General features: G+C 48.6%; 1 protein-coding gene across 3 annotated transcripts in view; it reads left to right on the top strand.

The window, feature by feature from the left end:
- The first annotated feature begins 5918 nt into the window (after positions 1-5918).
- The window catches only part of NAP1L4 (nucleosome assembly protein 1 like 4), a 50609-nt gene continuing 28833 nt past the window's right edge, over positions 5919-27694 (top strand). For 2 of the 3 annotated variants that reach the window (XM_055580547.1, XM_055580549.1), the window contains exons 1-4: positions 5937-6081; positions 24969-24999; positions 25168-25226; positions 26780-26879. In XM_055580547.1, the coding sequence (XP_055436522.1) occupies positions 5967-6081; positions 24969-24999; positions 25168-25226; positions 26780-26879 (305 nt within the window). In that variant the 5' untranslated portion in view covers positions 5937-5966. Of the gene's footprint in view, positions 6082-24968; positions 25000-25167; positions 25227-26779; positions 26880-27694 lie in introns of all 3 variants that reach the window. The other variant, XM_055580548.1, reaches the window with a different exon arrangement.

Raw genomic sequence — 27694 nt, 5'->3', positions numbered from 1 at the left:
AGGATTCTCCAGGCAAGAACACTGGAGTGGGTTGCCGTGCCCCCTCCAGGGGATCTTCCCACCCAGGGATGGAACGCACATGTCTTACGCCTCTTGCATTGGCAGCTGGGTTCTTTACTACTGGCACCACCTGGGAAACCCAAAGTCTTCCTGTTTCTTCCCAAAGAGAAATCTTCCAAGTTTTCATTATTAAAAAAATATATATTACAGATTCACAATTTAAAAACCAAATCATGGGACTTCCCTGGGGTTCAGTGGTTAAGAATCTGCCTTAATGCCAGGGGATGCGGGTTCGATCCCTGGTCGGGGAACCAAGAGCCCACGTGCTGCAGGGCAGCTGAGACCAGGACAAAACTGAGGCTGCGCACCACGACTGAGACCCGACACGGCCAGATATGTTTTTTAAAAAATCAAATCATGCAGCAAACTACCAGAATAAAATCGCAACTGAGTGTCTCCTTAAGGCCATCTCTGAGTGAGCCTGTAACACTTTGGGCACAAGCTCCTGGCTCCTTCTCTCTAAGGGTGTGCGTTTACAGACACACCCCATGTCAGGCACCCCTCGCTCTGCACAGAATAGACAGGATGTTTTCTGATATCAATATACTGCGATTTTCCACTTCCTCTGTGTGTCCACATGTCTTGTGTTACGAGAGCATCATGACCTGGGTGCCACCACCATGGGGAGGCACATGGGTGCTTCTGGGGCCCAGGCTCCCCCTCTTCTACCAGCCCTGTGGGCTGTTCACTGAGCAACGGTCCCCCCAAGAGGCGAGGGCCAGGGTCCCCTCCAGGGCCAGATTGCTTAATTTAAATCCATCTGTGGCTGTGATGTGAGGAGCGGGGCAGAAAATACAGTCAGAGTGCAGGCAGGTGAGGATGGCTGCCTGATCTCAAGAAAGACGTGAAAAGACTGGGTGCAGTTTCCAAAGAGCCGCTGCGACGAGGCCAGCTGCAGGGGGTTCCGGTTCCTGCTTCTGTTGGGGAGTCCAAGACCCAGTGCCTGAGATCTGAGATGTTAGACCCAGGCAGGGGGCTTGGGATGGCAAGGCTGGCATCACTCTGAGCCCGACACCTGCCCATCACACCCACGGGCAGGTGGGGACACGGCTTGCCGCCTGGCCCAGCGAGTACCCCGGGGCACCGGCCCAGGCTCACCTCCCAGTGGGACTCCCAGGCGCTATCTTTAGGCCATGAGCCACCCTGAGCTATTTGCAGGTCCTGGAATGCGGCTGGGGTCATCAGAACAGACACTTGAGCAAAATGTTTTTATATATTAATACATTGCCTGCATTGAACTGCATTCCCTAGCATCACACAATGTTAGCACTAAAAGGTTATCTGAAAGATCACTCACCTCCTTTAGTAGATGAGGAAACTACTGTCCAAGACGGTGAAAGTCTTTCTCAAGATCATAAATCCAGGACAGGGTGACTGGATGGTTCATGATTTACAAGGAACAGTGGTCCCAATGTCAGCAGGTAAAACGAAAGTCTGGGGCCTCCCTGGTGGCTCAGAAGGTAAAGAATCTGCCTACAATGCATGAGACCTGGGTCTCGTCCCTGGGTCAGGAAGATCCCCTGGAGAAGGGAATGGCTACCCACTCTAGTATTCATGCCTGGAGAAGTCTACGGACAGAGGAGCCTCGCCGGCTACAGTCCATAGGGTCGCACAGAGTCAGACAAAACTGAGCAACTTAACACTTTCAGGACAAAAGTTAACGCTGGACAAGGCTCTAAATCACTCCTAACATGTAATATAGACACACAGCATCCCCACGCGAGTCCAGCAGAACATTTTCATCTAATACGGAAATGCTGCTTTTTCTTCCATTGAATCCCAGATAAAGCCGTTGGCTTGTTTTTAAGGGGCTAAGTTGCACAGGGGAATGGGGAGACAGAATAAGAAATACCTTTGACTGAAGGGACTTACACACACACCCCCCTGGGTTGTGGGGAGTAGCACTGTTACGATCTTTGGATGTAAAAAGTGCTTTGGATAGCCCACCTTTCCTTTATACTTCTACTTGTCTCCTAGTTGCATGCTTTTTTTAAAGATTTTTTTAAATGTGGGCCATTTTAAAAAAATACTGAATTTTTATAATACTGCTTCTGTTTTATGTTTTGGTTTTTTGGCTGTGAGGCAGGTGGGAGCTTAGCTCCCTGACCAGGGATTGAACCTGCCCTCTCTGTGGTGGAAGACAAAGTTGTAACCACTGGACCACTGGGGAGGTCTGTGATTTCCGCTTTAATGTATTAATATCACATACAAGTTGCACAGTCCTTGTTGGGCTTGATGACTTCTCTTATTGTCCCTGCTGTAGTTGATACTGCTGATCATGTTATCAGTAAGTCTTCACCTTAACCAAAAGCAGCCACAGCAAAACCAGGATCAACAGAAACGCCACACCCTAGGCTGTATGTCTCGGGACTGTGCAAGAGTAATGACAAAGAAAGAACTACTCATCAGACCTAAATTTGGATAGTCATTTACACTTAACTGTATTCTGAGAGTATTGTATTTGTTCCAAGGTAGCTCAAAAACCTTTAAAATTGCCCTTGAGGAAGTGGGAAAAACAATCTCATTGTAACAAGAATATACACAGGGACTTCTCGGGTGGTCAATGGATGAGTCCGCCGGCCAATGCAGGGGACACAGTTCGAGCTATTGAGGGAGCGTGCCACAACTACTGAGCCGGAGCTCTAGGGCCCACGAGCTGCAGCTGCTGAGCCTGCCCTGGAGCCTGTGCAGCACGAGAGGAGCCGTCGCAATGAGAAACCCTCACCCTGCAATGAAGCGTAGCCGCTGCTCACTGCAGCTAGAGCAAGCCCGCACACAGCAGCAGAAACCCAGCCCTACCACAAATAAGTAACATTTTAGAATTTATATTAAAATAAGAATATATATACAGACGTGAAACAGGGAGATAGGGGATCTGGAAACCTGTGATGGTGCTCGCCTCTGGTAGCTGAAAATACAGAAACTATCTGCAAGAATAAGAGCAAGAAAAGTCAGCACAGAGAACCCTTTAAATTCAGTCATGCTTTCCTTTCCAAAACGGATTAGACTCAACTCGTAGCAGTTGAGCTTCTTAAGTAACGTGGCCTCGAGAAAGCCCTTTCACCTCCTTCTGTGGATCTATCTGTTACCTCCTATAGACGCTAAGCCATGTTAATACATCTCTTTATTTCATCAGAGACGACAGCAAGTTAGGTGTCCACCCTAGCACCTAAAACTCTGGACTAAAGAGTCCTAAGTAAAAATAGTCATTTAAAAAAAAAAAAAAAAGTTTCATGTAAAGTTACCCAGGGACCCTAATGCAGATGTAGTATTTGAATTCTTTAGACACAAATGCAGCAAAATGTGTCAGTAACTAAGTTGCATCCTTTGTAATTCTTTGAATTTTTTTGTTTTTATATTTCAAAACAAAGTCCTTTGTTTAGCTTGTGAGCATAGTAATTAGATAATGTTTCAGATATCATTTTTGGAGCACAGGACTAAAAAACAACTAACTATTAGACAGCAGCCCACCAGGCTCCCCCGTCCCTGGGATTCTCTAGGCAAGAACACTGGAGTGGGTTGCCATTTCCTTCTCCAATGCATGAAAGTGAAAAGTGAAAGTGAAGTCACTCAGTCATGTCCGACTCTTAGCGACCCAGTGGACTGCAGCCCACCAGGCTCCTCTGTCCATGGGATTTTCCAGGCAAGGGTACTGGAGTGGGGTGCCATTGCCTTCTCCGACTATAATAAGGGACTTATATGAGGGTAATGTTTTCTTAATACATGGCTTCCCAGGTGGCTCAGTGGTACAGAATCCACCTGTCAATGCAGGAGACACAAGATCCGGGGTTCCATCCCTGGGTTGAGACAATCTTCTGGAGGAGGAAATGGCAACCTGCTCCAGTATTCTTGCCTGAGAAATTTCATGGACAGAGGAGCCTGGTGGGCTACAATCCACGGGGTCACAAAGAGTCGGAGGCAACTGAGTGCACACGCATGAATTGTATTTCTGAACTTGAGTAGGGATACTGTGAACTGTTTGGTCATATGTTAAATAAAATATTTTGTGTTTTTAAAAAGATTCCTGATATTACTCGATTCTTTCTCATGAGCCCTAAATATAATTCTGACTTTATTTCTCAAAACGATCTTCATCGTCTTTTAGTGGAAAATGTCACTTCATCAATCCGTTAGCAATTAAACTCCTGCTTTGGCTTGATTTTATTTTTTAAAGAGGATCTATGGAGACAGAGGCGGCCATGAGATGTCGCCACAGCCCGGAACCCCCAGAAGCTGAAAGAGGCAGGAAGGATCCTCCCTGGGAGTCCCCTGGAGGTAACTGAGCCCTGTGATACCTTGATTTCTGCCTTCCAGCCTCCAGAACCGTGAGAGCACACAAGGCTGTTGTGTTTTCTAAGCCCCACAGTTTGTGTCCCTTTGTTGTGGCAGCCACAGGAAGTTGGGACAGCATTCTCAGTCCTGATACCGACAGAAAGGCTTTGGACAAGGTCGTCCACCTTCCCACCAATTCACTAAAGCGACCTGGAGAAGGACAGGCTGCCTCACTGCAGCCAGTGGAGCGAGGACCAGGTCCAGTGGTCAGCCCACAGCCTGCCCAACCAACTAGTGCTGGTGTGGTGGGGGCTCCACCAGCTCCCTGCCACCTGCACTGACCACCAAACATCTGGGCAGGGCCAGACCCAGTGGCCTCGTGAATATGAGTCTTTATTAAACAGGAGGAGGAAGACCCCCTCACCTGAAAATTCTGGGGTTCTTTTCTGTTGCCGTTTACGCCTCCTCCCCCAGCTCTGCCCCATCCTTACCGAAAGCAAAGCAAGGTCACTGCAGAAAAGTCAGAAAAGCCAAGTAAGGCTTGGGATCCCATACCTGCTCCCAATACAGATGCAGGTCCCTACGTTGGGGGTCACACCTGGGCACCCGCTGGCCACCCTGTGGTTAGTGACCGTATGTCCTTAATAGTCCCTCCAACAGGAGCCTCTAGATGGTTTCCAACTTTCGCCCCATGAAATTTGCTCAAAGTTAGAACCTGTTTCAGGAGCAGGCTCATTCAAAGACAGGAATGTTTCGGAAGAAAGGGACAAAAACGACCCCTCAACTGAAGAGAGCGCCCAGAAACACACTCTGAAGCCCGGGCCTGTGGCATGTGGGCTTCCACCGAACTGTCATCTCATCTCACTAAAGCGCTTTTTAAGTTTTCCAGGAACTGCGTTGTGGGGAGGCCGGGGTCGGTACCCCAACCCCAGCGGCCCAGCCCTTCCTCTGGTCGGGGAGGTCAGCCAGGCCAGAACCAGTCTGAGACACTGGGCGCGGGCCTGTGCGCTGCCCTGGGAGAGCCCGTGAGTGTGCGGGGTAGGGTAGGGAAGGAAGAGGGGACCCACGAGCCAAGCCCTGCAGGCAGGACGAGCCTGGGGACCTGAGGGGGTAGACCTGGGCCAGGGGATCGCGGAGGTCGGCGGGGTCAGCGCGCGTTCCTGGGAGTGGAGCTCAATCCGAGGTACCAGGGGGCGCGGGAGGAATCCGAGACATTGCCCAGGCCCCCGGGGGGCCGGGGAGGGGAGAGGGGTGCGCCCGAATCGGGGGTAGGGGGCTGCACAGGCCAGGGGTTGGGCGATTGGGGTGGGGAATGGACTGTGCAGGCAGGGGTGGGTGGGTGAGGGGGCGAAAGGGGTGGCGCCCGGGTTGCTTAGAGGGGTGCGCGGCAGCAAGCTTCCTCCACGTGGGCCCCGCGCGCCCCCGCCCCTTAAAGAGGCGGAAGGAGCGCGCCCGCGCGCCCTGGTGACGCCACACGCCCTTATTTGCATGAGCGCGCGGGTCTCGGCGACGCGTCCCCAGGACTGCCTCCGATTGGCTGTCGCCGGCGGCGCCGAAGCGTAGCGGACTCGCGCCGCACTGGTCCAATAGCAGCCCATTTTGCTCGAGGAGGGCGGTGACAGCGGACTCGGCCAATGGGTGGCGGCGTTGTTGGCGGCCACGGCGGCGCAGTCCCGGAGCGAGCGAAGCCCAGACGGCTGCCGCTACTGCCGCAGGAGGCGCGAGGTGCGGCGGCGAGGGCTCGGCCGGGTAACGCTTTTGTTGGGGCCGGCGGGGCCGGGGCCGGGCTGGCGGGGGCCGCGCAGGAGGCCATCTCGGGGAGCCGCGGTGCCAGGGGCGGGGCCGGACCCGGAGTGGGGAGCGGGCGGGCGGGAGCGGAGCCCGCGGGGAGGCGGGCAGGGCCCGGCGGGCGGCCGGGAGGCGGCGGCAGGTGTCCGCGCGGCCCGAGGGTCAGGAGCGCTTTGTTCCCGCGCGGCCCCCGCCAGCCCGCCCGCCGGCCCTGCGATGTCCCGGGGGAGGTTGAGGCCACGGGCCGGGCCGCGAGCGCCCGGGGGAGCGCGGAGCCTCCCGGGGCCTTTGTTTTCGGCCCCGGAGCCCTTCCCCGGGGCGGAGTGACCGCGATTCGCGGCCGCCGGGGGCTTCGGGCCCGGGTTTGCTGGCGCGGCGGCGCTTTTAGCGGTCCTGGCCGTCGTCGGGGCCGGGCGGCCGCGTCATTCTGCAGGCGGGGAAGCGCTGCCGGAGACGGTGACGGCAGTCACAGCGGTGTGCCTGTTGGTACCTGACTGCCTACCCGCGTTCCCCTCCCTCCCCAGTCCTCTGTTTCCCGAATGCTTTCTGTGCGTCCCAGCAGAGGGCCGCCCGGTCGCGATCAGACTTCCTTCCCATCGTCCGCAGTGACTCCGGGTCTGGGTTCAGCATGAAGCCTTTTGGGCCCCGAGGAAGGCGGGGGTCGGGTTCCTGGCCAGGCGTGCCCATACCCTCCCTTGTCTGCGGGCCTGTGGTTCATATGCCCCCCCCCCCCCCCCCACCTTAACCCGTCCTGGTGGTTCAGTGGTGAAGAACCCATCTGTCCGTGCGGCAGGCCCCGATTCGATCCCTGGTGCGGAAGATCCCCTGGGGAAGGAAACGGAAACCTCCCTCCAATATTCTCATCTGGGAAATCCCACGGTCAGGGAGGCCTGGTGGGCCCCAGTCCACGGGACCGCAAAGAGTCGGGCATGACCGAGCCACTGAACAACAGCAACGCTGTGAAGTATAAGAATAGGCACCCGAAAGTTCTCAGAATGAGTCGTTGAACTAAGTTGTCTTCTTTAAAATTACTGTCTTTTTTTTTTTTTTTAAGTAACTGTTCCTCTTAAGTGATTAATAGTTGTCCTACACACCAGGACCTCTGATAGTCTCTTGGCTTGCGTTGACTCATTTCAGAAGTCTAATGACTTTTGAGATAAGACTGTTGTTTTCCCCTGTAACCACTCAGGAAGCTTGAGGCCCTGAGAGGGTTAAGTAAAGTGGTGTTTGCAGGGTGACAGAACTTGGGTTAAAATGCAAGCAGTTTTGTTTTTAAATTTTTTAAATTTATTTAGGCCTAGGGGGTCTCCATTGCTGCAGGAGGGCTTTCTCTAGTGTTTTGGGGGAGGGTGCTCTCCAGTGGTGTGCGGGCTCCTCACTGCAGTGGCTTCTTTTGCTGTGGAGTTGGGGCTTTTGGGCACAGGGCTTGGGTAGTTGCGCTTCCCAGGCTCTAGAGCACAGGGTCAGTAGTTGTGGCGCACGGGCTCAGTCGCTTCACGATGTGTGGGATCTTCCCAGACCAGGGGTTGAACCCGTGTCTCCTGCATTGGCAGGTGAGTTCTTGACTAGTGAGCCACCTGGGAACTTGGCCTAACTTTACAGCTTCTCTGTAGAGAGGATGAAAAGTTTTAATAAGCTGTTTTTATTATTGCAGTGAGCCTTAACTGCGGAGAAGGCAATGGCAACCCACTCCAGTACTCTTGCCTGGAAAATCCCATGGACGGGGGAGCCTGGTGGGCTGCTGTCTATGGGGTCGCACAGAGTTGGACGTGACTAAAGTGACTTAGCAGCAGCAGAGCCTAACTGAAGTCTAGGTTTTGAGGATTTAAGCTGGTTGATTATTTCCAGCTCCAGATTCTGTGATTCCACAGAATGCTAAGTGCTCTCCATAGTAGAATCTGGAAATGATTACAGACAGCGATTAATGATAGCTAGTGGGATTAATAATATGCTAACATAAAAAAGACTTTGCAAGAAAGAAAGATGGTGTTACGAGTAGGAATACATTTAAAAGATTGAGTGCTAAAGTGGAGGAGGGTGGCTTAAACATTAGCGTTATCTATTAGTGGTTAACTTGTTAAGATAGAGTTGACAGGAGAAGGAAATTGTAGAAAATGAATTTTCTCAATTTATTAGCTGCTTTTTTTTAAACTTGTTTTGTGATAGGGAAATTTTTTTCTTTCATCTTTCGAAGGTAAAGTATCCTATTTGTTCTGAGATTTGGGGATTGATTGAAGACTTGGTCAACAAAAATACCATTGGAAGACTTAATTTCCTATAGAATGAAGTGACAAAGGGAGATCGTTTTATAGATAAAATAAATTGTGACTATTTTAAGTTTATTTAGGAAAGCTTTCACTGGAACTTTGAGGTCTCTTCTCATGGAAAGATGAGAGTAATTATTCTCAAAATAGTTATTTATAATTATATAAAATAATTTGAACACTATAGTGCTGTCTTAAACACCAGTTACTACTTTGTAGTCTTTTTTTTGACCCATGTTACTAATTCAGAATGTCCACTGTTATTTGTGCCTCTGTATTTCAAATTAACATCTAAATACTTTTGTGACTTTTGCATTATTTTTGAAAATACTGTATAGAATGGTGATTGGAGACATTAAATTCTTCCCAATAGTTGATTCTTATCACTTTTGGTTTGATAGCTTTAGTAAACCAAATTCTGGAAAGGATACTTAGGTTTTAGGATTGTTGCCCTCTAAAAGTATACAGATACTGTACTGTGAATTGACCATTAAGATTATCAGACCTTTCTGTGATATTTTCTGTGGAGAGAGTTTAATCTGAGACCATGATTTTGTAGCAGTTGAGGGCTTAGAGTTGGTATGTGTTCGTCAGTGCGTTACAGCCTGTGAATTCTTGCTTGAATCTTTAGTTAAACTATTTCCATTAACCTGTCAGGATTTTTACCAGCTTCTTAATATTGAAAGCATTATTAATTCCGTGTCTGCAACTTGTGGCCAACTAGGGTTAAAATTGAAATCCTTCCCCTTTTTTTTTTTGAGCAAGTAGATAGTCTTCTAGCATCAGGAGGTGTGACCTCAAATGTAAATCCATACATGGACTGATAGAGTTCAAAATTACTTACATTCAGTTACTTTTCTTCCTTTTTGTTCATTGTCCACAGTTTTAAAATGGTTTAAGATTGTTTTGATTGTGTTGTACTTTTTGAAAGTTTTGCCAGAGAACCAAGGGTGGTTTTCTGTTTTTTTTTTACATGGGTAGTGTCTGTGACCAGTGGGTGGTTTAAATTCCCAAAGCCCTAAAGGGCCATCAGCTGTATGAAACAGGGAAAACTGGTGCTCTAAGTGATGGCATGTTTGAATAATAAGGCGGTGTTGAGGAGCTTGTAGGGAGATTGGTCTGGGACTGCTGTTTGGGGAGTGCTTACTTTTTTGTTTTTTTAAAGGAAGAGGTGTTTAGGCGGACAGTATTAGGTGGGTGCAAAAGTGATTACGGTTTAATATTAGGTTGGTGCGAAAGTAATTATGCTTTTCATTGTTAACTTTGCCATCTGACACTGGTATACGTTCTAAGCTAAATGTGGTAATGTTATACATCATTTTAATGTGCATTTCTTGCTTTATGTTTTTTGCTAATGACTTATTACTTGTGGTTTATTTTATATTTAGACTATAGAAATACTAGATAAAAAGCAAATTTGAGAGTTTTTTTTTAATTTGACTTCAAATGGGCTGTAAAGCAGCAGAGACAACTTGCAGCATCAACAACGCATCAGCAACTAGGAGGTGCTCCCGAGCACAGTGCTTTGCTGGCTCAAGAAGTTGTGCAAAGGACACCGGAGCCTCGAGGACGAGGAGCGTGGTGGCCGGCCATTGCAAGTTGACGACTAGAGTTGAGAGCATCATTGAAGCTATTCCTCTTGCAACTACACGGGAAGTCGCTGAAGAACCCAGCGTCGAGCATACTGTAGTCATTCGGCATTTGCAGCAAACTGGGAAGGTGAAAGAGCTCGTTAAGTGGGTGCCTCATGAGCTGATTGCAAATCAGAAGAATTGCAATTTTGGTGTGTTGTCTTAGAATGTAACAGCAACAAACATTTCTTGATCAGATGAAAAGTGGATTTTATACAACTACTGGCGATGACCAGCTCAGTTGGTGAACCGAGAGGAAGCTCCAAAGCACTTCCCAAAGCCAAACTTGTACCAAAAAAAGGTCATGGTCCCTGGTAGTCTGCTAATCCACTACAGCTTTCTGAATCCCGACGAAACCATTACATCTGAGAAGTACGCTCAGCAGATTGATGAGATGCACCAAAAACGGCAGTGCCTACAGGCGGCGTTGGTCAGGAGGAGGAGCCCAGTTCTTTTCCGCGACAGCTTCTGACTTCACGTTGATACAGCCAACACGTCAGAAGTTGAGTGACCTGGGCTATGAAGTTTTGCCTCATCTGCCATATTCACCTGATCCCTCGCCGACTGACTACCACTTCTTCAAACATCTGGACAACTTTTTGCAGGGAAGGTGCTTCCACAACCAGCATTAGGCAGAACATGCTTTCCAAGTGTTGATTAGATCCTGAACACAGATTTTTTTACTCTGGAGAAATAAACCAACTTATTTCTCGTTGGCAAAAATGAGTTGGTTGTAATGGTTCCTGTTTTGATTAATAAAGATGTGTTTGAGCTTAATTATAATGATTTAAAATTTAGGATCCAAGACATCAAGTGCTTTTGTATCAACCTAATAAAAGGCTGGTATTACTTAGACCGCTCTACCACTGGGGTGACTTCAGAAGTAGAAGGTAGCTGGTGCAGGGTTACTGCAGGAATCGCTCTCCTCCAGCATTGCTCAGTCTGCACACTGCCTCCTGGCTCAGTGAGCATGGCTTCCTAAACTGCACTTATGAGGTTTTCTTCTTGAGCGCTGCTGTTACTAACGGGCAGCGAAGAGTTTTGTGTTGGACTGTTCGTGGGATTTTCAAGAGGTAGTTTATGATGCTGTGTATTTGTTTTTGTTTGACAGCTTTTGGTTTTCTTCCGTGTCCTCTTCAGAGAAAGCAGGGCTGCTTTACATTGTTTGCCATTGAATTTTAAATTTCATGAGTATTTAGTAATCAGAGAGGCGGTGTATTTCTGTAGGGACAAAACTACAAAAGATCACTTCATGAACTCTACCTTTTGATCTTGGCAATTCACTGTGTAGCCTTAATTTTCCTCCTAAAAATATACTTTGTCAGCTGTTACGAAAGGTGCTTCCATTCTGGATCTGTGGGACTTTTTTTTTTTAAATGAACAGTGCAGAATCTGCCTGCGATGCACGGGACCAGGGTTTGATCCCTGGATTGGGAAGTTCCTCTGGAGAAGGGAATGGCAGTCCACTCCAGTATTCTTGCCTGGAGAGTTCCATGGGCAGAGAAGTCTGGTGGGCTACAGTCCGTAGGGTCACAAAGAGTCAGACACGACTGGGCGACTAAGAGAGAGACACACACACACACACACTGTGCATTTTATTCTTATCCCCAAAAGCCTGTTCGAAAACAAGCTAAAATGATTTCTGTGTAATAGTTGTGTGGAGTGGTAGAAAGAGCAAGTGTACAATTTAAATATGTGCACAGGTTTTAAGAATGAAGTTGGGATGTCCTAATTTAAAACATTAGTACTTGTTTATCCAGCTTCCCAGGTGGCTCAGTGGTAAAGAATCTGCCTGCCAGTGCAAGAGATGCGGGTTTGATCCGTGGGTCAGGAAGATGCCCTGGAGAAGGAAATGGCAACACAACCCACTCCAGTACTTTGGAAATCTCATGGACAGAGGAGCCTGGCAGCCACAGTCCATGGCGTCGCGGGAGAGTTGGAGCCCGACTTAGACAGCAAACAGCAACGACAGCAAGCACTGCTCCCCAGTTACCGTGAAGTAGCTTTCCCTGATTTTCATCTGTCTGTTCGTCCGTGAATGCCATCTCTGCTAGGTAGTTCTAGGGTTCTGGATCCTGGGGTGTTTTATTGCACTGAATAAAACAGATGAAAGACCTTGCCCTCACCTGTTTCCACAGTGGGAGACAGTTACGTTAGATAGGGATCGGTGCGTTTGAAAACAGGAGTAGAAAGAAGGAATAGGGACTTGGGTGTTTGCAGTTTGAAATAAAGGAGACAGTGTTACTGACAAGGTGACAAGACCTTGGATTAAGAAGAGTTTGAAATGTTTGGCTCATTCAGTCATATACAAAGAATTGCAGAGAAGAGAGTGTGGAGGAGGAAATTGGAGCTATAGCAATGAAGAACCACTGTGCCTCCAGTAAAAATAGGCTGTTTTGGTTAAGGAAAGGAAACTTTTTTACTTTCTTTGTGAAAACTGAGGGCTTGGTCTGGAGCAAGCTTCTGAAGAGACAGTCTGCCCTTGTCTCGTGGACAGAGGTAACTTCCTGTGTGTCTTGAGAACCTGCCTAGGAGAGGCTTCGAGTGTGCAGGGTCCCTGCTGTTGTGCTGTACACAGGCAGCTCGTGGCGGACCGTCCCTCAGCAGCGGGGAGTGCTTGAGTGCAGTGGGTTGCCTGGTCCTTGCCTTCTGCCTAGTCCTGTGCTGGACCCAGGGATGGCTGCGTTGAGCAGGTAGATAAACCTTGGCCTTCGTGGAACGTGGTCTTCAGTGGGAAGGCAGACATGGGTCATCTGTCAGCCGCCGAGTCGTGTCCGGCTCTTTGCAACCCCATAGACTGCAGCTCCCCAGGCCCCCTGTCCTTCACTGTCTCCAGGAGCTTGCTCAAGTTCATGTTCTTTGAGTCGGCGATGCCGTCCAGCCGTCTCATCCTCTGTCATCCTCTCCTGCCCTCAGTCTTTCCCAGCATCAGGGTCTTCTCCGGTGAGTTCGCTCTTTGCATCAGGTGACCAGAGTACTGGGGCTTCAGCTACATTGAATCATTTATCCATTCTTTTTCTAAAAAGCATGCGAGTAAAAAGCTTCAGACATTTACAGAAGTTGTGGTTCCCGCATACACCACTGACACTTGGTGACAGAAATTAGACAGAAATTAACTACCTGCCACTTGTAGTTCATCTGTAAACATGTAATACATATGGTTTTTTAAATAATTTTTTGATCATGACAAAAGAAAAAGTGCATGTAAGATAGTCGTTACACATGTTTGAAATCAGCTTGAACATAATTTTAAGACTACTTATATGAGTGTAGGACATGGACAGTTTTTTTTTTAACTGCTAAGAGATTACAAGTATACTGAAGAGTATGTTGATTTACAAAGACGTCTTCTGTTGTTCCAGCTATTTACATTAGTGATCTGATTGTTTGCTCTAGATGTGTTTTCACTTACTGGCTGGCACGGTGAATCCAACAGTTAACTCCCTGAACTAAGGCGTGCAGTGACAGAGACTCTCCTGGTCCGGCTCTGTACAGGGGCCAGGGTTTGTGGGTGGAGGCGTTGGGATGTCCTGGGGGTAGCGTCCTGATTCCTTCTTGAAACAGAGTGGCTTCTCTGCCCTGGGCCAGAACGTGGCCTGGTAACCCTGGAGGGCTGATGGGGCTCCACCTCAGGTGGGTAGAGTGGGGTCAGCAGCCCTCAGGCTTTTATGTGAACCAAGTGTTTGTGCTGTGGGGTTCATTTGACGGCCACCCTAGTTTAATAAGAATTGTGGACTCTGGTGAAATTCTGAAGTCTTACAGAAATACATTGATTACATTTAAGTTCATTTTAATCGTTCAGTTATGGGAAGATACTGAGGACCTTTGAGTTAAGATAGGTAATACATGTATAAACAGGTTTGGTTATGTGAGGGCCGACCACATTCCCCAGTTCACACTTTGTCCCTTGAGAGTGGCCCAGTTTGAAATTACGGAATTACTCTCTAACTATGGGCTAAATGTTGTCAGTTAAAAATTAAGAATTTAAAGTTACATTGGATAATTTACAACCAAAATATTTTCCCCTATGAAAAGTTTGGGGTAAAAAAATAATTTTAATCCATAAATAGAATTGTGAGGTGTCTTATATAAATAGCAAAACATTCATTTGTGTAATCATGGAAATTTGCATGCCAATCCAGATTTAGAGTTAGAGGCTCAGGGTTTTTGTTTGACCCTGGAAGGGAAACTGAACTGCTATGTTCTTTTGAAATTTTAGAATATTCTATTGCCTGGTATTCCTTTCATATTTCAACTTAGTTGCCTTTTAAAAGTAAGAGATCTTTTTGATGAGGTTTGGAGCTGTGTTTTCATAAAATTAATATTAAACTCAGTATGCTAACATTTGAAACGAATGGATGGTTATATTTCTTAAACCTGCAAATTTGGTAATTCCTTATAACTTTGTATTTTAAGAAAGTTTTGTTAAAATAGTGGTGATGAAGGTTGACTAACTGAACTCCCGCTTGTTTGTAACATGTCACCACACTAGGTGATTGTTTCTTAGATGAGGGTAGTCATCTTTACAGTAACCTGGTTTGTATGTTTTATGGCAAGCGATAAGTAGGATCTAACAGCGTATTGTAACAGCAGAGGGAGGCCCGGAGTAGACCATGTACTGGGCCCTTCTGGGTTTCATTCCATCTTCAAGGCCGCCTCTCAGGTGGGCCCTGGTTATGGATGTTGGAACCGAGGTTACACAGCAGGAAATGATAGGAATGGTTTTCAAACCCAGATCAAAACCAGATTGCTTTGTGTGTGCTCTGTGTTCAGTGTGGAGTTCTGGGTTTGTGTTGTTTTGACCTCGCAGTATTTTCCATTTTTTTAAACTCATTATCTTGTTTGTTGTTCTTTCCTTGATTCGGTGCCTTCTGGGGGCATGGGGAATGTTCTGTTGTGTTTAATTCTAACTGCTGGGTCGTCGCGTCACCCAGAATAGGGTCTCTGTATCAGTGTGGGGTCGCGTTGGAGTGGTGGCGTCCTGGGGCGAGCCGAGCATCTTTGGCCTCTGTCGTCAGGAGGGCGTTTGTCCATGACCAGATGTTTATCGTCAGCTGCTGTCTCAGTCCTTGAGACTACGGTGTGGCCGGCGGGGCGGGGGCGTGGCCGGCGGGGCGGGGGCGTGTTTCACACTCCGTCTGCGGAGGGAGGTGTCTTGGGTGCTGCTGCACCGCTGGCCCCGACCCTGACTGAGCGGTGCGTTGTCACCTGTTCCAACAGTAGCAGCCGCCATGTTGAATTGAGCATTGGGAGTGGCAGCAGGAAGTGAAGTCTGAGGTGGGGGTGGTTGGGAAAGGTCACCAGGGTCTGAATTTGAAATCTGCAAGGATTTTCATCTAAAATGGAATCAAAGGATACGAATGGGAAACTCATGCCTGCGCCCTCAGGAATATGAAAGTTAAAGACTGTGAGACTGATTTCCCGAAATTGCCCGATTCACAGAAGATCGAGCCTTGTGCTCTGACCAGTCGGCATCTGCCAGCACTCTCTGTCCATCTTCAAGTCAGTGAACTTCAAGTCAGTGAACTCCTCACTGGATTTTCCTCTTTTGCACCCTGTGCCCACAGAAGCAGCCTGCCCTCAGCCTTCAGACTTGATGTCGCTCACTTCTGCTTGCATGTTCCACATGCAGTTCCTCGGCTCTCCCAAATAAACTGGATTTCTGGTAACTTGAGCTGGCCTCAGTTTGCCTCATTTCTGGTAGGTTGTCATTACATGGTGTGAGAAGTGGGCTCCAGAGGAGACACCCGCCAAGGAGCGACCCCTTCCAGTGAGCAGGGGACCCCAGCGAGCCCTTGGTGCCCTTCCTCCCGCAGGCCTCCGTGACTTCGTCTGGGAAGTCTCCTCTCGGATCCCAAGCCCCTCCTTTTGGATGAGCTCTCTGACTGTATTTGGGGTCTTGGTAGGGACAGGTTGTCTGGTGAGGGCTGTTTCATTCTGAAGTCAAAAGCAGGATCCCGGTCATCTGAAGGTTCTAAAAGTGGCCCCTTCAGGAACTCTGATGTGTTTAAGGGTCTTTCCACTTACAAATGTGCAGATTTTTAACTAAATGGATCAGTCTTACTAAGGATAACTGAATTCCAAGGAACCTTTGATCTCCCCAAACTTATTTTTCTCCAAACCAAGTTAGAAAACCGCAGCTACCAGATGAGGCCATCCACACAGAGTAGTTACGGTAATTGTTCTCTGGAGCCTTCTAAATGTGTTCGGGATCATAAAATTGCCTCCTTACCAAATACTGTTTCCAAATGGAACCTAGTAAACAACAAGAGGTGGGGCTGTAAAGCGTTGGAGGCCTCTTCTTCAGCGTGAGCTGAGGCCCCTCCTACCCTGCTGCTCCATCTCCTCTGTATCTCTCTGCTCAGTCGTGTCCGACTCTGTGACCCCATGGACTGTAGCCCACCAGGCTCCTCTGTTTGTGGGATTTTCCAGGCAAGAAGACTGGAGTGGGTTGCCATTTCCTTCTCCAGTATCTCTCTTTGCTGCTGCCTCTTTATCCTCCCGCCCCCTCTTACCCGAACTTCCTTTCTTTCCTGTCACTGAAACCTCACCAGCCAAGCCCATTAAGACTTTCCCTTTCAGAATTAGACCTGAGGATCCTACTAAATCATAGCAAGTTTCCTACACCCCATGGGCACAGGTCAAGCTTAAGGCTGCATGGACTTTCCCAAGGTAACAGCATCCTCGTAGACCCGGGGGAGGAGTTCAGTACTGGGTCCCTGATTTGCCAGCTTGGCCCTCCGGCCTCTGTCAGTCAGGCCATGTGCTTGTCTCGGATAAGTCAGGCCTAATGCTAGACTAAGGCAACCAGCTGAGAAAACCCTGAACGATCCCTGAAGCTTAAATGAAACCAACTGCCAGCCCTTTGATGTGACCAAGCTGCGGTACAGCCGAAAACGTGCACAGAGCCTGGAGCCGGCCCCCAGTTCCTGGGCTGGAGTGCAAGGCAGTTGTGCACCCAGAGGCCTGCCGTGTCCATCCGTGGCTATTATAGCAGGCTCCAAATTGTTCTCGGAGGCAAGTCAGGCTTCTCTGTGCCAATGCTGAGTCCACAGAGGTGGCTTCTAATTCCATGTTTGTAAGTGACCTAACCAGAGACTTACCCTGTTGGAACAACCTGTATAGAATTGGAGACAGTGTCTACCTTGGTCTTGTCAATCTGGCCAGTCAGTTGGCCTGGATCCCTGAAGATGACACCAGAAGAAAGATAGCTCCAGCAGATGGAGACTCAGGGCGGGTCTGGCCTCCAAGAATCCACAGCCAAACCCACCCGTGCAACGCCTCCAAGGACGCCCAGGCTGCCGTGTCCCGCCGGTGAGGAGGCGGGGAGACAGGGCCTTCCCGGGCTGGTGGGCCAGGGAGGCTCTGTCCATGCCCAGCAGCTCCCCCTCGCAGAGGTGCAAGCGTTCCAGCAGGACCCGGTTCTCTCCCAGACTGGGCCACACACTCGTCCTTGCCATGCCCATTGACCTACCAGAAAGCCGACGGCCCAGGCAGGGGTGTGTCCAGGGCCTTGGGCAGCAAGCAGCGTTGTGACTCCCTGCTGCCCCGCGTCCCTAACCCCCACGTGCTATTGGTGTTCATCTCTACTGGAAGCAACTTTTTCACTGTGGGCGACTTGTGGTTTTTTGTTGTTTTTTTTTTTTTTTGTATTCCTGTTGATAAATGTAACTTCGTGCCTTTACTTGGGAAGGACAATATACCTGGACAGTCACGCATTGGAGGCTTTACTGAGGTTCCCTTTTTCACAGATTTTTTTTTTAAGGTGTTTTTAAAACATTGTGTTTTGGCGGTACTGGGTCTTCATTGCCACTCACAGGCTTTCTCTGGTGCCAGTGCCTGGGGGCTCACCTCTCGTGGTGGTACCTGGGCCTCTCGTTACAGTGGCATCTCTTGTGGAGCTCGAGCTCTAGGCTCAGGGACTCTAGGGGCGCAGGCTCAGTGGTTACAGCTAGAGGGCACCGGAGCATGGGCTCAGTAGCCGTGGTGCACAGGCTTAGTTGCCCTGTGGCCTGTGGAATCTTCCCAGTCCAAGGATGGAACTCATGTCTCCTGCGTTGGCAGGCAGATTCTTAACCTCTGGACCACCAGGGAAGCCTTTCTCACAAGTTTTAAAGGCTTGCTTAAATGCCATAGAGTTCTCTGGAGGGCCCACCTTGCTGTTAATATATAGATGGTTTGCTTCTTTGCTCGCCCTTCCAAAATTTCCACAAAGACATTGTTCACCTGTTAAGAATCTTAGCCATTAAGGGGTATAAGGTCTCAGCGGAAACACTGCAGTTTGTCCAAACACACGTTTGATATCCAGGACATGTAATCTCAGAGCACAGAATACACCTAGATCCTGATAGACCTCCAGGCATTTTAAAACTCTCCAGACTCTTCAAGTGTCAGTTACAGGGTTTCCTTTGGCTAGTGGGTTATTGTTGCAGTTGGATTCCAAACTTCTCTTTAATGACTGTGCCCCTATATGCCTTTTTGGGCAAGGGGCAGGAAGGGGGCTTCGCCATGCAATTTGCAAGATCTTAGTCCTCTGACCAGGGATCAGATCCACACCCCCTTGCAGTGGAAGTGTGGAGTCTTAACCACTGGACTGCCAAGGAAGTCCTGTATGCCTTTCTAAAGAGCAGCAAATCCGGCCTTGTTCGGGGTGACCAGGGTAGTTCTGTTGTTGTTCAGTTGCTCATGTCTGACTCTCTGCGACCCTGTGGACTGCAGCACGCCACACTTCCCTGTCCTTCACCATCTCCCAGAGCTTGCTCAAACTCATGTCCATTGAGTTGGTGATGCCATCCACCCATCTCATCCTCTGTTGTCCCCTTCTCCTCCTGCCTTCAATCTTTCCCAGCATCAGGGTCTTTTCTAATGAGTTGGCTCTTCGCATCAGGTGGCCAAAGTATTGGAGCTTCAGCATCAGGCCTTCCAACAAATATTCAGGGTTGATTTCCTTTAGGATTAGCTGGTTGGATCTCCTTGCAGTCCAAGGGACTCTCAAGAGTCTTCTCCGACACCACAGTTAGCCTTTGAAAGAAAGTTTAATAAATTCCACTGAACCTTGCATACCCAGATTATCAGCTACCCCTTTTCCTTATTGTGAGTGAGAAGGAAGGGAATGCCCTCGGGATTTTATCCAAAACTGACCCCTGGGTTACCGCCGCCCACAGTTAGATCCCTGGCTTGAGGATGTGGCACGTCTTAGAGCGGTGCCTTTTGCTGCCCTCTTGGTGAAGGCTGCCGTCTTTGCATCTGGCACTGCTCGGCTGTGTGGAGTCCCCTCCATGCCGCACCTTCCGGCAGGCCGTGTCACCCTCTGGAGTCTTCCCAGTCTCTGCGTGCATCACTCACTCACTGTGACAGTCTCAGCCTGACCCGCATCTCCCCGCCCCCTCTGGTGAAGTTCCTGTGACTTGACTTGGGTGGCGTCATAGGGACACCTCATAACTACTTACAAGAATCTCCTAACTGAGTCTTGATCTTGCGTAGTTTGCTAACTAACTAATGGTTCTTAACTGAAGCATGGAGGGGGTAAATCCCGTGCTGGGTGTGAGGTTGTTGAGACTGCATCCTCCCCTTTGGCTGCTTCCGCTCAGCCAGCTGAGCCGCACCGCTGTGCCTCGTCCTGCGGTGCTTCACAGACAGTGCTCATAAGCTGAAGGTCTGTGGCAGCCCTGTGTCCGCAGGACAACGGATGCCATTTTCCTAGCAGCATCTGCTCCCTTCATGGGTCTGTGACATTCTGTAATTCTCGCAGTATTATTTTCTTTGTTATGGTGATCTGTGATCAGAGATCTTTGATGTTACAACTTGCTGAAGACTCAAGTGATGGTTACCATATTTTTAGCAATTAAATATTTTTAAATTAAGGTATGTGTTATGCCAAAGAATGTTCAAAATTGGCAAAAACCAGTGCAATATTGTAAAGTAATTAGCCTCCAATTTAAATAAATTAAAAAAAAAAAGAATGTTCAAATTACTGTTTACTTGCACTCATTTCACATGCCAGCAAGATTATGCTCAAAATCCTTCTAGCTAGGCTTCAGCAGTACATAACAGAACTTCCAGGTGTACAAGCTGGAAAGGCAGAGGAACCAGAGATCAAGTTGCCACCATACGCTGGATCATAGAAAAAGAAAGGGAATTCCAAAAAAAAATCTACCTCTGCTTCGTTGACTATCCTAAAGCCTTTGTGTGGATCACAACAAACTGTGAAATATTCTTAATGAGATGGGAATACCAGACCTCCTTGCCTGCCTCCTGAGAAATCTGTATGCAGGTCAAGAAGCAGTGGTTAGAACCAGACACGGAACCACAGACTGGGAAGGACTGTGTCAAAGCTGTATATTGTCACACTGCTTGTTTAACTTATATGAAGAGTACATCATGCAAAATGCCGGGCTGGATGAAGCACAAGCTGGAGTCAGGATTGCCAGGAGAAATATCAATAACCTCAGATATGCAGATGACACCGCCCTTATTGCAGAAATCGGAGAGGAACTAAAGAGCCTCTTGATGAAGGTGAGAGAGGAGAGTGAAAAGGCTGGCTTAAAACTCAACATTCAAAAAATTAAGACCATGGCATCCAGTCCCATCACTTCATGGCAAATAGATGTGTCAGATTTCATTTTCTTGGGCTCCAAAATGAATGCGGACAGTGACTGCAGCCACAAAATTAAAAGACGCTTGCGCCTTAGAAGAAGAACTAAGACAAACCTAGACGGTGTGTTGAAAAGCAGAGACATCACTTCCTGACAAAGGTCTGTATTCATGTATGTCCACAGTCATGCATGGATGTGAGAGTCGGACCATAAAGGAGGCTGAGTGCCAAAGAATTGATGCTTTTGAACTGTGGTGTTGGAGAAGACTTGAGAGTCCCTTGGACAGCAAGGAGATCCAACCAGCTAATCCTAAAGGAAATCAACCCTGAATATTCATTGGAAGGCCTGATACTGAAGCTGAAGCTCCGATCCTTTGGTCACCTGATGCAAGGAGCTGACTCGTGGGAAAAGACCCTGATGCTGGGAAAGATTGAAGGCAGGAGGAGAAGGGGGCGACAGAGGATGAGATGGGACGACAGAGAGGATGGGATCTACCGAGGGCTTGTTCCTGTGGGGTGGAGTAGCTGAACTTAGAAAGGTAATTAGGGGTCTTCTGATTCACAGCTTTAACTTTTAATGCTTGTGTCAGGGTGTTCCAGTATCAACAGACCCATGTAGACAGCGTAGCAGAATTGTCTTTCAAAACTACCGAGCCCCAAACCTCCACACTGTATAGTATGGGGCATTTTTATTTTAGAAGTTTCTTCACTTGAGGTAATTTCCTTATTAGTAAACTTGTAACAGATATGATAATATTTAACTTATATTAAACCTAGGTACAATGAAAATATTTTACTTAATGTTAATTACTCTAAGACATGTTTATATTAGGTCAACAAACAAACATTAATATCAGGTATCTAATACTGAATATTTCCCAGTTCACATGAACCTGGAATTTATTGTTTAATTTAGAATTATTTGATTTGTAAGCTCTTTTCTTTAAGCCAATTAAATAGAGCTCATTTACAAATTAATCTCAAAAATATTATCCAGAGACAAAGACATACCAAGACATATTTAGACAGACACAACACAAGATCTAGCTTCATTTTCTAAGTTTAGTCATGAATCAGGTATTACAATATAAAATTTACTAGTTTATAAAAAAACAGTTGAAATAAAATTTTTAAAGGCTTTTCCCCATTTTCCCTCAGTCTCAGGGGTTAGAGATGGTCTGGATAAGTGTTCCTGAGAGCCCCGGTCTCAAGGCACGGGGAAAGAAAGTCAAGTTCTAACAAAATGGCGGCCAGACAAATCAAAATGGCCATCAAAAATCACAACACAGAATACAGTTAAAACACACATATATAAACCTGGCAGTCCTCATCAGACACTCCCTTAAATACAAGAATACAGTCGCTCAGAAAACCTCCTATAGAGACACAGAACTTCAGATCCAAGTACTAACAAAGGAAAATATCTCAGGTCTTCAAAGATTTCAAAGGGAGGAAAGGAAGCCAGGTTGAAAGAAGAGGGAGGAGGTGGGAGAGCGGGGCAAAAGGGGTGGCCTTACAGACGTCTCCTGCCACCTACAGACACCCAGGCGTTACGGGACTTTACCCTGGGCCTCTGGAGAAGGGAGGGCTGGAACTCGGCCCTACCAGAAATCAGACCAGACCAGAACCAGAATTCAAGTTTTTTGCCAAGAGGAGGTGATCAGTCTCCAATGGTCATCTCGGACTGAGGCCCTTCGACCAGATTCCTGCGTCCAGGACCGGGGGACTAGAAAAACGGGGAAGGATAGGAAGGGTTAAGGAGAGAAAAGAGGGAAGCGGAGAGAGGTCAATAAAGTCTCTTATTCCTTACCCGGTCGGGGCACTCTGGCCAGTTGTATGCGTCAGGAGGAGACCGGGGACAAAAGGGTCCCAGTTGCGGCCGCTCGGTCTGGTCCATTGGCAGGCAAGCTGGCCCCTGAGTACCCCGAGTGGTCAGGATGTCAGTCTCAGCGAAGAAGAGTCCAGATTAGTTTCCGGGCTGTCCTTAGCCATCATTCTGACTCGGAGTCCTTCCTGGTGGTGCACGCCTTGTTCAGCCAAGATGGATGTCAGAGAGAAGGATTCTGGGAGGTGGTCGGACATGTGTCTCCTTTTGATCTTTCCCGAATTCTTTCGGTTGGTGGTGGCTTAATTAGTTCCGTGTTCCTTAGCAGGTCCTCTTGTAAAACAACTCATGCAGATGGTTATTATGGTGCCTGGCCAGGGTGGGCAGTTTCGATTAGTATGCTTCCCCTAACACTTCTAGATTGACAGAAACACACCGTGCTAGCCATGTGACCTCGGGTCAGGCACCTCAGCTTTCCCTTCCTCAGCGTCGTCCTCTGTGCCCTGGGGTGCGCCTCCTTGCTAGAGTCCGTGTGGGGAGGCGCCTTACGCACGTCCCTCGCCAGCACAGAAGGGGTTGGCATCAGGTGTGGCCTGACTGGGTGGTGAAAGTGGGCCGTGGCTGTGAAGCGGGCAGCGAGGCTGCTGCAGCAGGGGGCAGGTGCTGCGTGCGGTCTGCACAGGAGGGGTTGGTGCACGTGTGTGTTAGGCAGGGCAGGGCTTACTTACGTAGCCCAGTGGTCGTTGGTCTCCGTGATTAACCAACTGGGCAGTAGGTGTCAGAATCCTTTCCTAGTCTTTGGCCCAGGAGTCCTGCAGTCACAATCTCCTGTTGCTGTGAAGAGTGACCTGGGATGGGGGAGGCCCTGTAAAATGAGATGTCTTCATGTAGACACTACCAGAGGTACATCCTGGGGGAAAAGGCTTTGGTATTTAACAACTGGTAAAAGCTAAGTGTGTTAGCTTTTAACATGTCATCAGATGTCATTTTGAAGGCCTGCCTGTCTCGTGTTTTGCGTTTATAGTATGTGAAACGGCAGAATATAAGCCTGGGAATAGCCCAGGTGCAGCTGTATGCATGCAGCCGACTGCAGGGGAGCTGAGCTGGGAAGCACAGGGATTCGAGTTTCTGTGTGGGGTGACTGTGGACTCAGTAGGAGGTGATGGGGACCCTTGGAGAGTGTTTTTCCACTGCTGGTTTTCATTTGCTTAAATCATTTAGCTTTTTGAAAAAGATAATGTAACATTTATGTACTATTTTCAGTTCTTAAAATAGTTGATAGTAGTTTAGTTGCTCAGTCGTGTCCGACTCTTGCGACCACATGGACCTGCCAGGCTCATCTGTCCCTAGGAGTTTCCAGGCAAGAATACTGGAGTGGGTTGCCATTTCTTTTTCCAGGTGATATTCCCGACCCAGGGATCGAACCCAGGTCTCCTGCATTGCAGGCAGATTCTTTACCGACTGAGCCATCAATAGTTAGCATGTTTTATTTTGAAACAAGATGCAGTTAAAATAGTTGTAGCTCATAAATTCCAATTGGAGCTATTTTTCCTAACTAGGAAGGGTTGTTATTCTCTTTGACCCCAGGGCACTGATTAAGGGGTTTCTGCTTTGTTCAGATGCCCAGAAAGGAGACATCCACCAGCTATCAGCCTGAAAATGCTCCTCGGAGCCCCGGGGTGGGTGGGGGGGTTGCTAAACGTAGGACTAAGAAGGTTGATCACCAAGCCCAACTCCTTTTACCTGTGCATTTGGATAGGGTTACTATCAAGATCTCTAAGGAGGAAATGTCTTAGAACCCGCCTTTTATGGGTAGACAGTCCCCTGATGTGGAGCTGGTCTTTTCTTTACGTCTCTTGTGAGAGTGGGATCATCCTGAGTGTGTTACGTGGTGTTTTCACACAAGCACTGCATCTTCAGTGTACAAGTCGTAGATTCAGTCCCAGATGGTTTCAGTTTTGTGATGGAGGAAGTTCCTCAGCCTTTTTATGCCCATAGCGGTAGTATCTATTTTACAGAGTGGTTCTGAGTATTAAAAGACCATCCAAAATAGATGTGCCTTGCCAGGAAAAAAAAAAAGACCATACGTAATAAACAAAATTTTAAACTCATCATGTGAGTTACAGTTTAAAAACAATATGAACACCAGTAAATGCTTTGAATTACTCTGAAATAATTGGCCTACCATAAATAAGTGTTCCTGTTTCTAAAACTTGTTATAAACACAAGTTAAAATTGATTAATTGTCATTATTCCAAAATCTGGTCATTTTAGTGCGAACAAGAGAAATGTTTTATGAGTGAAATGTGCTTGCACTGAAATGCATATAGTTTGTATAATTTGATGAGTTTTGACAAGTGTATGTATCCAGGTAACAAGTACCCCATTCAAGGTCTGGCACATGCCCAGCGCCCCAGAGCGTTCCCTCCTTGGGAGGTCCTCATGCTCATCTCAGAAAGTCACTGTTAGAAGAACCATCTGAAATGCTTGTGTTTGTGAATGTTTAGTAATGTTCATTCTTTTTTCATTTGTAGGAGATAGAGACATCCAGATGGCAGATAACAGGTAAGGCAGAGCGGGCTCCACGTGCGGCAGTGCACGCTTGAGGTGGCGAGCCGGGGACAAGTGTCGCCAGGTGCTCCAGCTGACGGGTCTTGTTAGATAAGAAAGATGGCCTGTGTCGTCTGTCTTGAAATTTTGTGGAGACTAATACCTTTAAATATATGATCTTAGTTTTTCAGATGGGGTTCCTTCAGATTCCTTGGAAGCTGCTAAAAATGCAAGTAATACAGGTTAGTGCTGCGTGTGGGAGGGTGAGCCTCTGGGGAACTTGCATGCAGAGCGGGGGCTCCTACTCTTGAACCTTTTAGTAAAATAGAACAAGGAATTCAAGTTCTGGGTTACTGTACTTCAGAGGCTTTAGCGGAGTTAGAATGATTAAAATGAAGGCCAGCGCTTCATTCAGACCCGGCAAAAGTCAGGTGACCAGCAGGCGCCTCAGGCTGACGGGGGAGGCCTGCGTCCGCCAGTCTCTCCACTGACAGGGACCTTGTAGTCAGCAACTGTCAGACACCGCGTTCTGTGGGCCTCTTGTCTTCCCTGAGACGCTCGCACGGGGATTCGGGCAGCACTGATGCTCCTAGCTGGATCGGGGATGACCTTGGGCAGCAGAGGGTGTTTTCCTGCTTCTGTCAGTCTAACTGACAAATAACATCCGTTAAAGAAGCACTTCCCGTTGTCCCTTTCTAACATTATGTAGACTCACGGGTTTGCTTTTTGTTCGGTGTTTTATTATTTGCCATCGTTATTCTTTTTGGGCTGCAGGTTGTCCCGTGTGGCCTGTGGAGGCCCCTTAGAGCTCGCCTCCGTGCCCCTTTGCTTCGTCTCCATCCGTTTTGGGTCCTCTCTGCCTTTGTGGCACAGAGGATGTTCCATTGTCTCTTGAGCTTTCCTTGCCCCAGACCTGAAGTCCACATTTATGCCAGGAGCCCTGTGTCTTTTACTGGGGACAGAGATTTAGAAACCAGAACATACGTGCTGTTGGTTTATAGGCCTTTCGGCGGCTGGAGCCCAGCTGCGCATCTGTGTGTTCAGTATTTACGTGCTGTGCGTGTGTACGGTTCTACAGACACACAGTCACATCCACGTTATATGCATGCACAGTGCTTCACGTTACCACTGTCCTTGTAGTTAAATGTTAAAAGAGAGTGCCTGCTGTTGTATTCAGCTTGCTCTCGTCACCATCTTACAGAAGGGTGGGCAGTGCTCTGGGTCTGTGCTTCCTCTCGAGTCAGGTGAGGACGTGGACTCTGGGTTTCTGTAATGTCGCTGAGGGCTGGTCAGTTCAGGGCAGAGCGTGTGTTGTGAGCCAGGGCTGTGCCGGTTTCCGGGACGGCTGATGGCCCTCAGGGTCCTCTGTTCACTGGGGGTCAGCACAGCGTGTGTGTGACTGGTGACCGTGTCCTCGCTGGGAGGTGGGGGCTTCTACCGCTCAGGTGAGGGGCAGGACCCTCGGGCGCCCTGTGTACATTCATAACCGTCCGCTTGAGTGACTGACGTAGATTATGCCTTTAAAAATAAGTGTTGTTGACACTTTTCACTTTGTCACAGTTCTGTGTACTGTAGTATTTTGTTGTTTAGTTGCTCAGTTGTGACCCCATGGACTGTAACCTGCCAGGCTCTTCTGTCCATGGGATTTCCCAGGCAGGAATACTGGAGTGGGTAGCCATTTCCTTCTCCAAAAAAATAAGTATTTTTGAAAAAAATGTTTTTTACTGTTGACTGTTGTGTGGTGGGTGTATGTTATGTTTTTTTGGCTTTGTCTTTTTTTTTTAACTCTTAACAGAAAAGCTCACAGATCAGGTAATGCAGAATCCTCAAGTTTTGGCAGCTTTGCAGGAACGACTTGACAATGTCTCCCACACTCCTTCAAGCTACATCGAGACGTAAGTATGCCCTGAACGAGACTTGATGCAAGTTTAAGAAACAAAGAAAGAAAACTCTGGGTTCTTAAGATTAACAATAAGTATGCTTTCGTTCAGTAGACCTTGCCTGCTGCGAGAGCAGGCCCTGGGGCTCCAGAGATGAGCGCGGGTTAAAGCCTGGCAGAGGACGCGGGCCTGTGCTGAGGGCGGTGTGGCGGGTCGGGCTCCCTGGGCCGTCCTGGGGCCTCAAGAGGACTTCACCTGTGCAGGAAGGGCCGGAGGGGGGCCCAGGGAGCCCGTGCTGCCTGCGCGGCCCCGCCAGCCTGTGGCGCCAGGCTTGCTCACTTGGGCAAGCCCTGTCTCGGGCGTGTGAGGACGCCCGCACTTGGGCCTTTGGATGGCCTTCGCAGGGCAGGGCTGGGCCTCAGTGTGTCCACCGTCTCCACAGGCGCCCCCGCACAGAACGGGGTGATGTCACAGGCAGGGCGCGCTGGAGGTCTGCTCTGCCCAGAGAGAGGGTGTTCCGGGAGATGAGCTCGAGGGAGGGGCTCTGTGAGGGCCTGCAGACTGGATCGGAGTGTGTGTGATGGTAGGCGGTGACCTGGGGGTGAGCCGGGGAAACAAGCGAGAATGTTGGTTTCTCCTTTCCCGCTGCAGACCCTGGGCTCGTGGGGGGCGCTGGCTGAGAGGAGATGGGAGCGGCAGGAGGCCCGTGGGGTGGAGCTAGTCCCGCGTGGCATGCCGTGTGTGACGTGCCTTCGTGGGGACAAGGCTGCGCAGTTGCTGCCACTGTGTGGAGGCCAGCTGGGAACGGTGTCGAGTCCAGTTGGCTTGAG

Source organism: Bubalus kerabau, chromosome 5 (assembly GCF_029407905.1).
Source record: "Bubalus kerabau isolate K-KA32 ecotype Philippines breed swamp buffalo chromosome 5, PCC_UOA_SB_1v2, whole genome shotgun sequence".
NCBI classification, from domain to species: domain Eukaryota; kingdom Metazoa; phylum Chordata; class Mammalia; order Artiodactyla; family Bovidae; genus Bubalus; species Bubalus kerabau.
The sequence above is the reverse complement of the archived record's forward strand: the minus strand, read 5'-3'. Positions and strand labels throughout refer to the sequence as shown.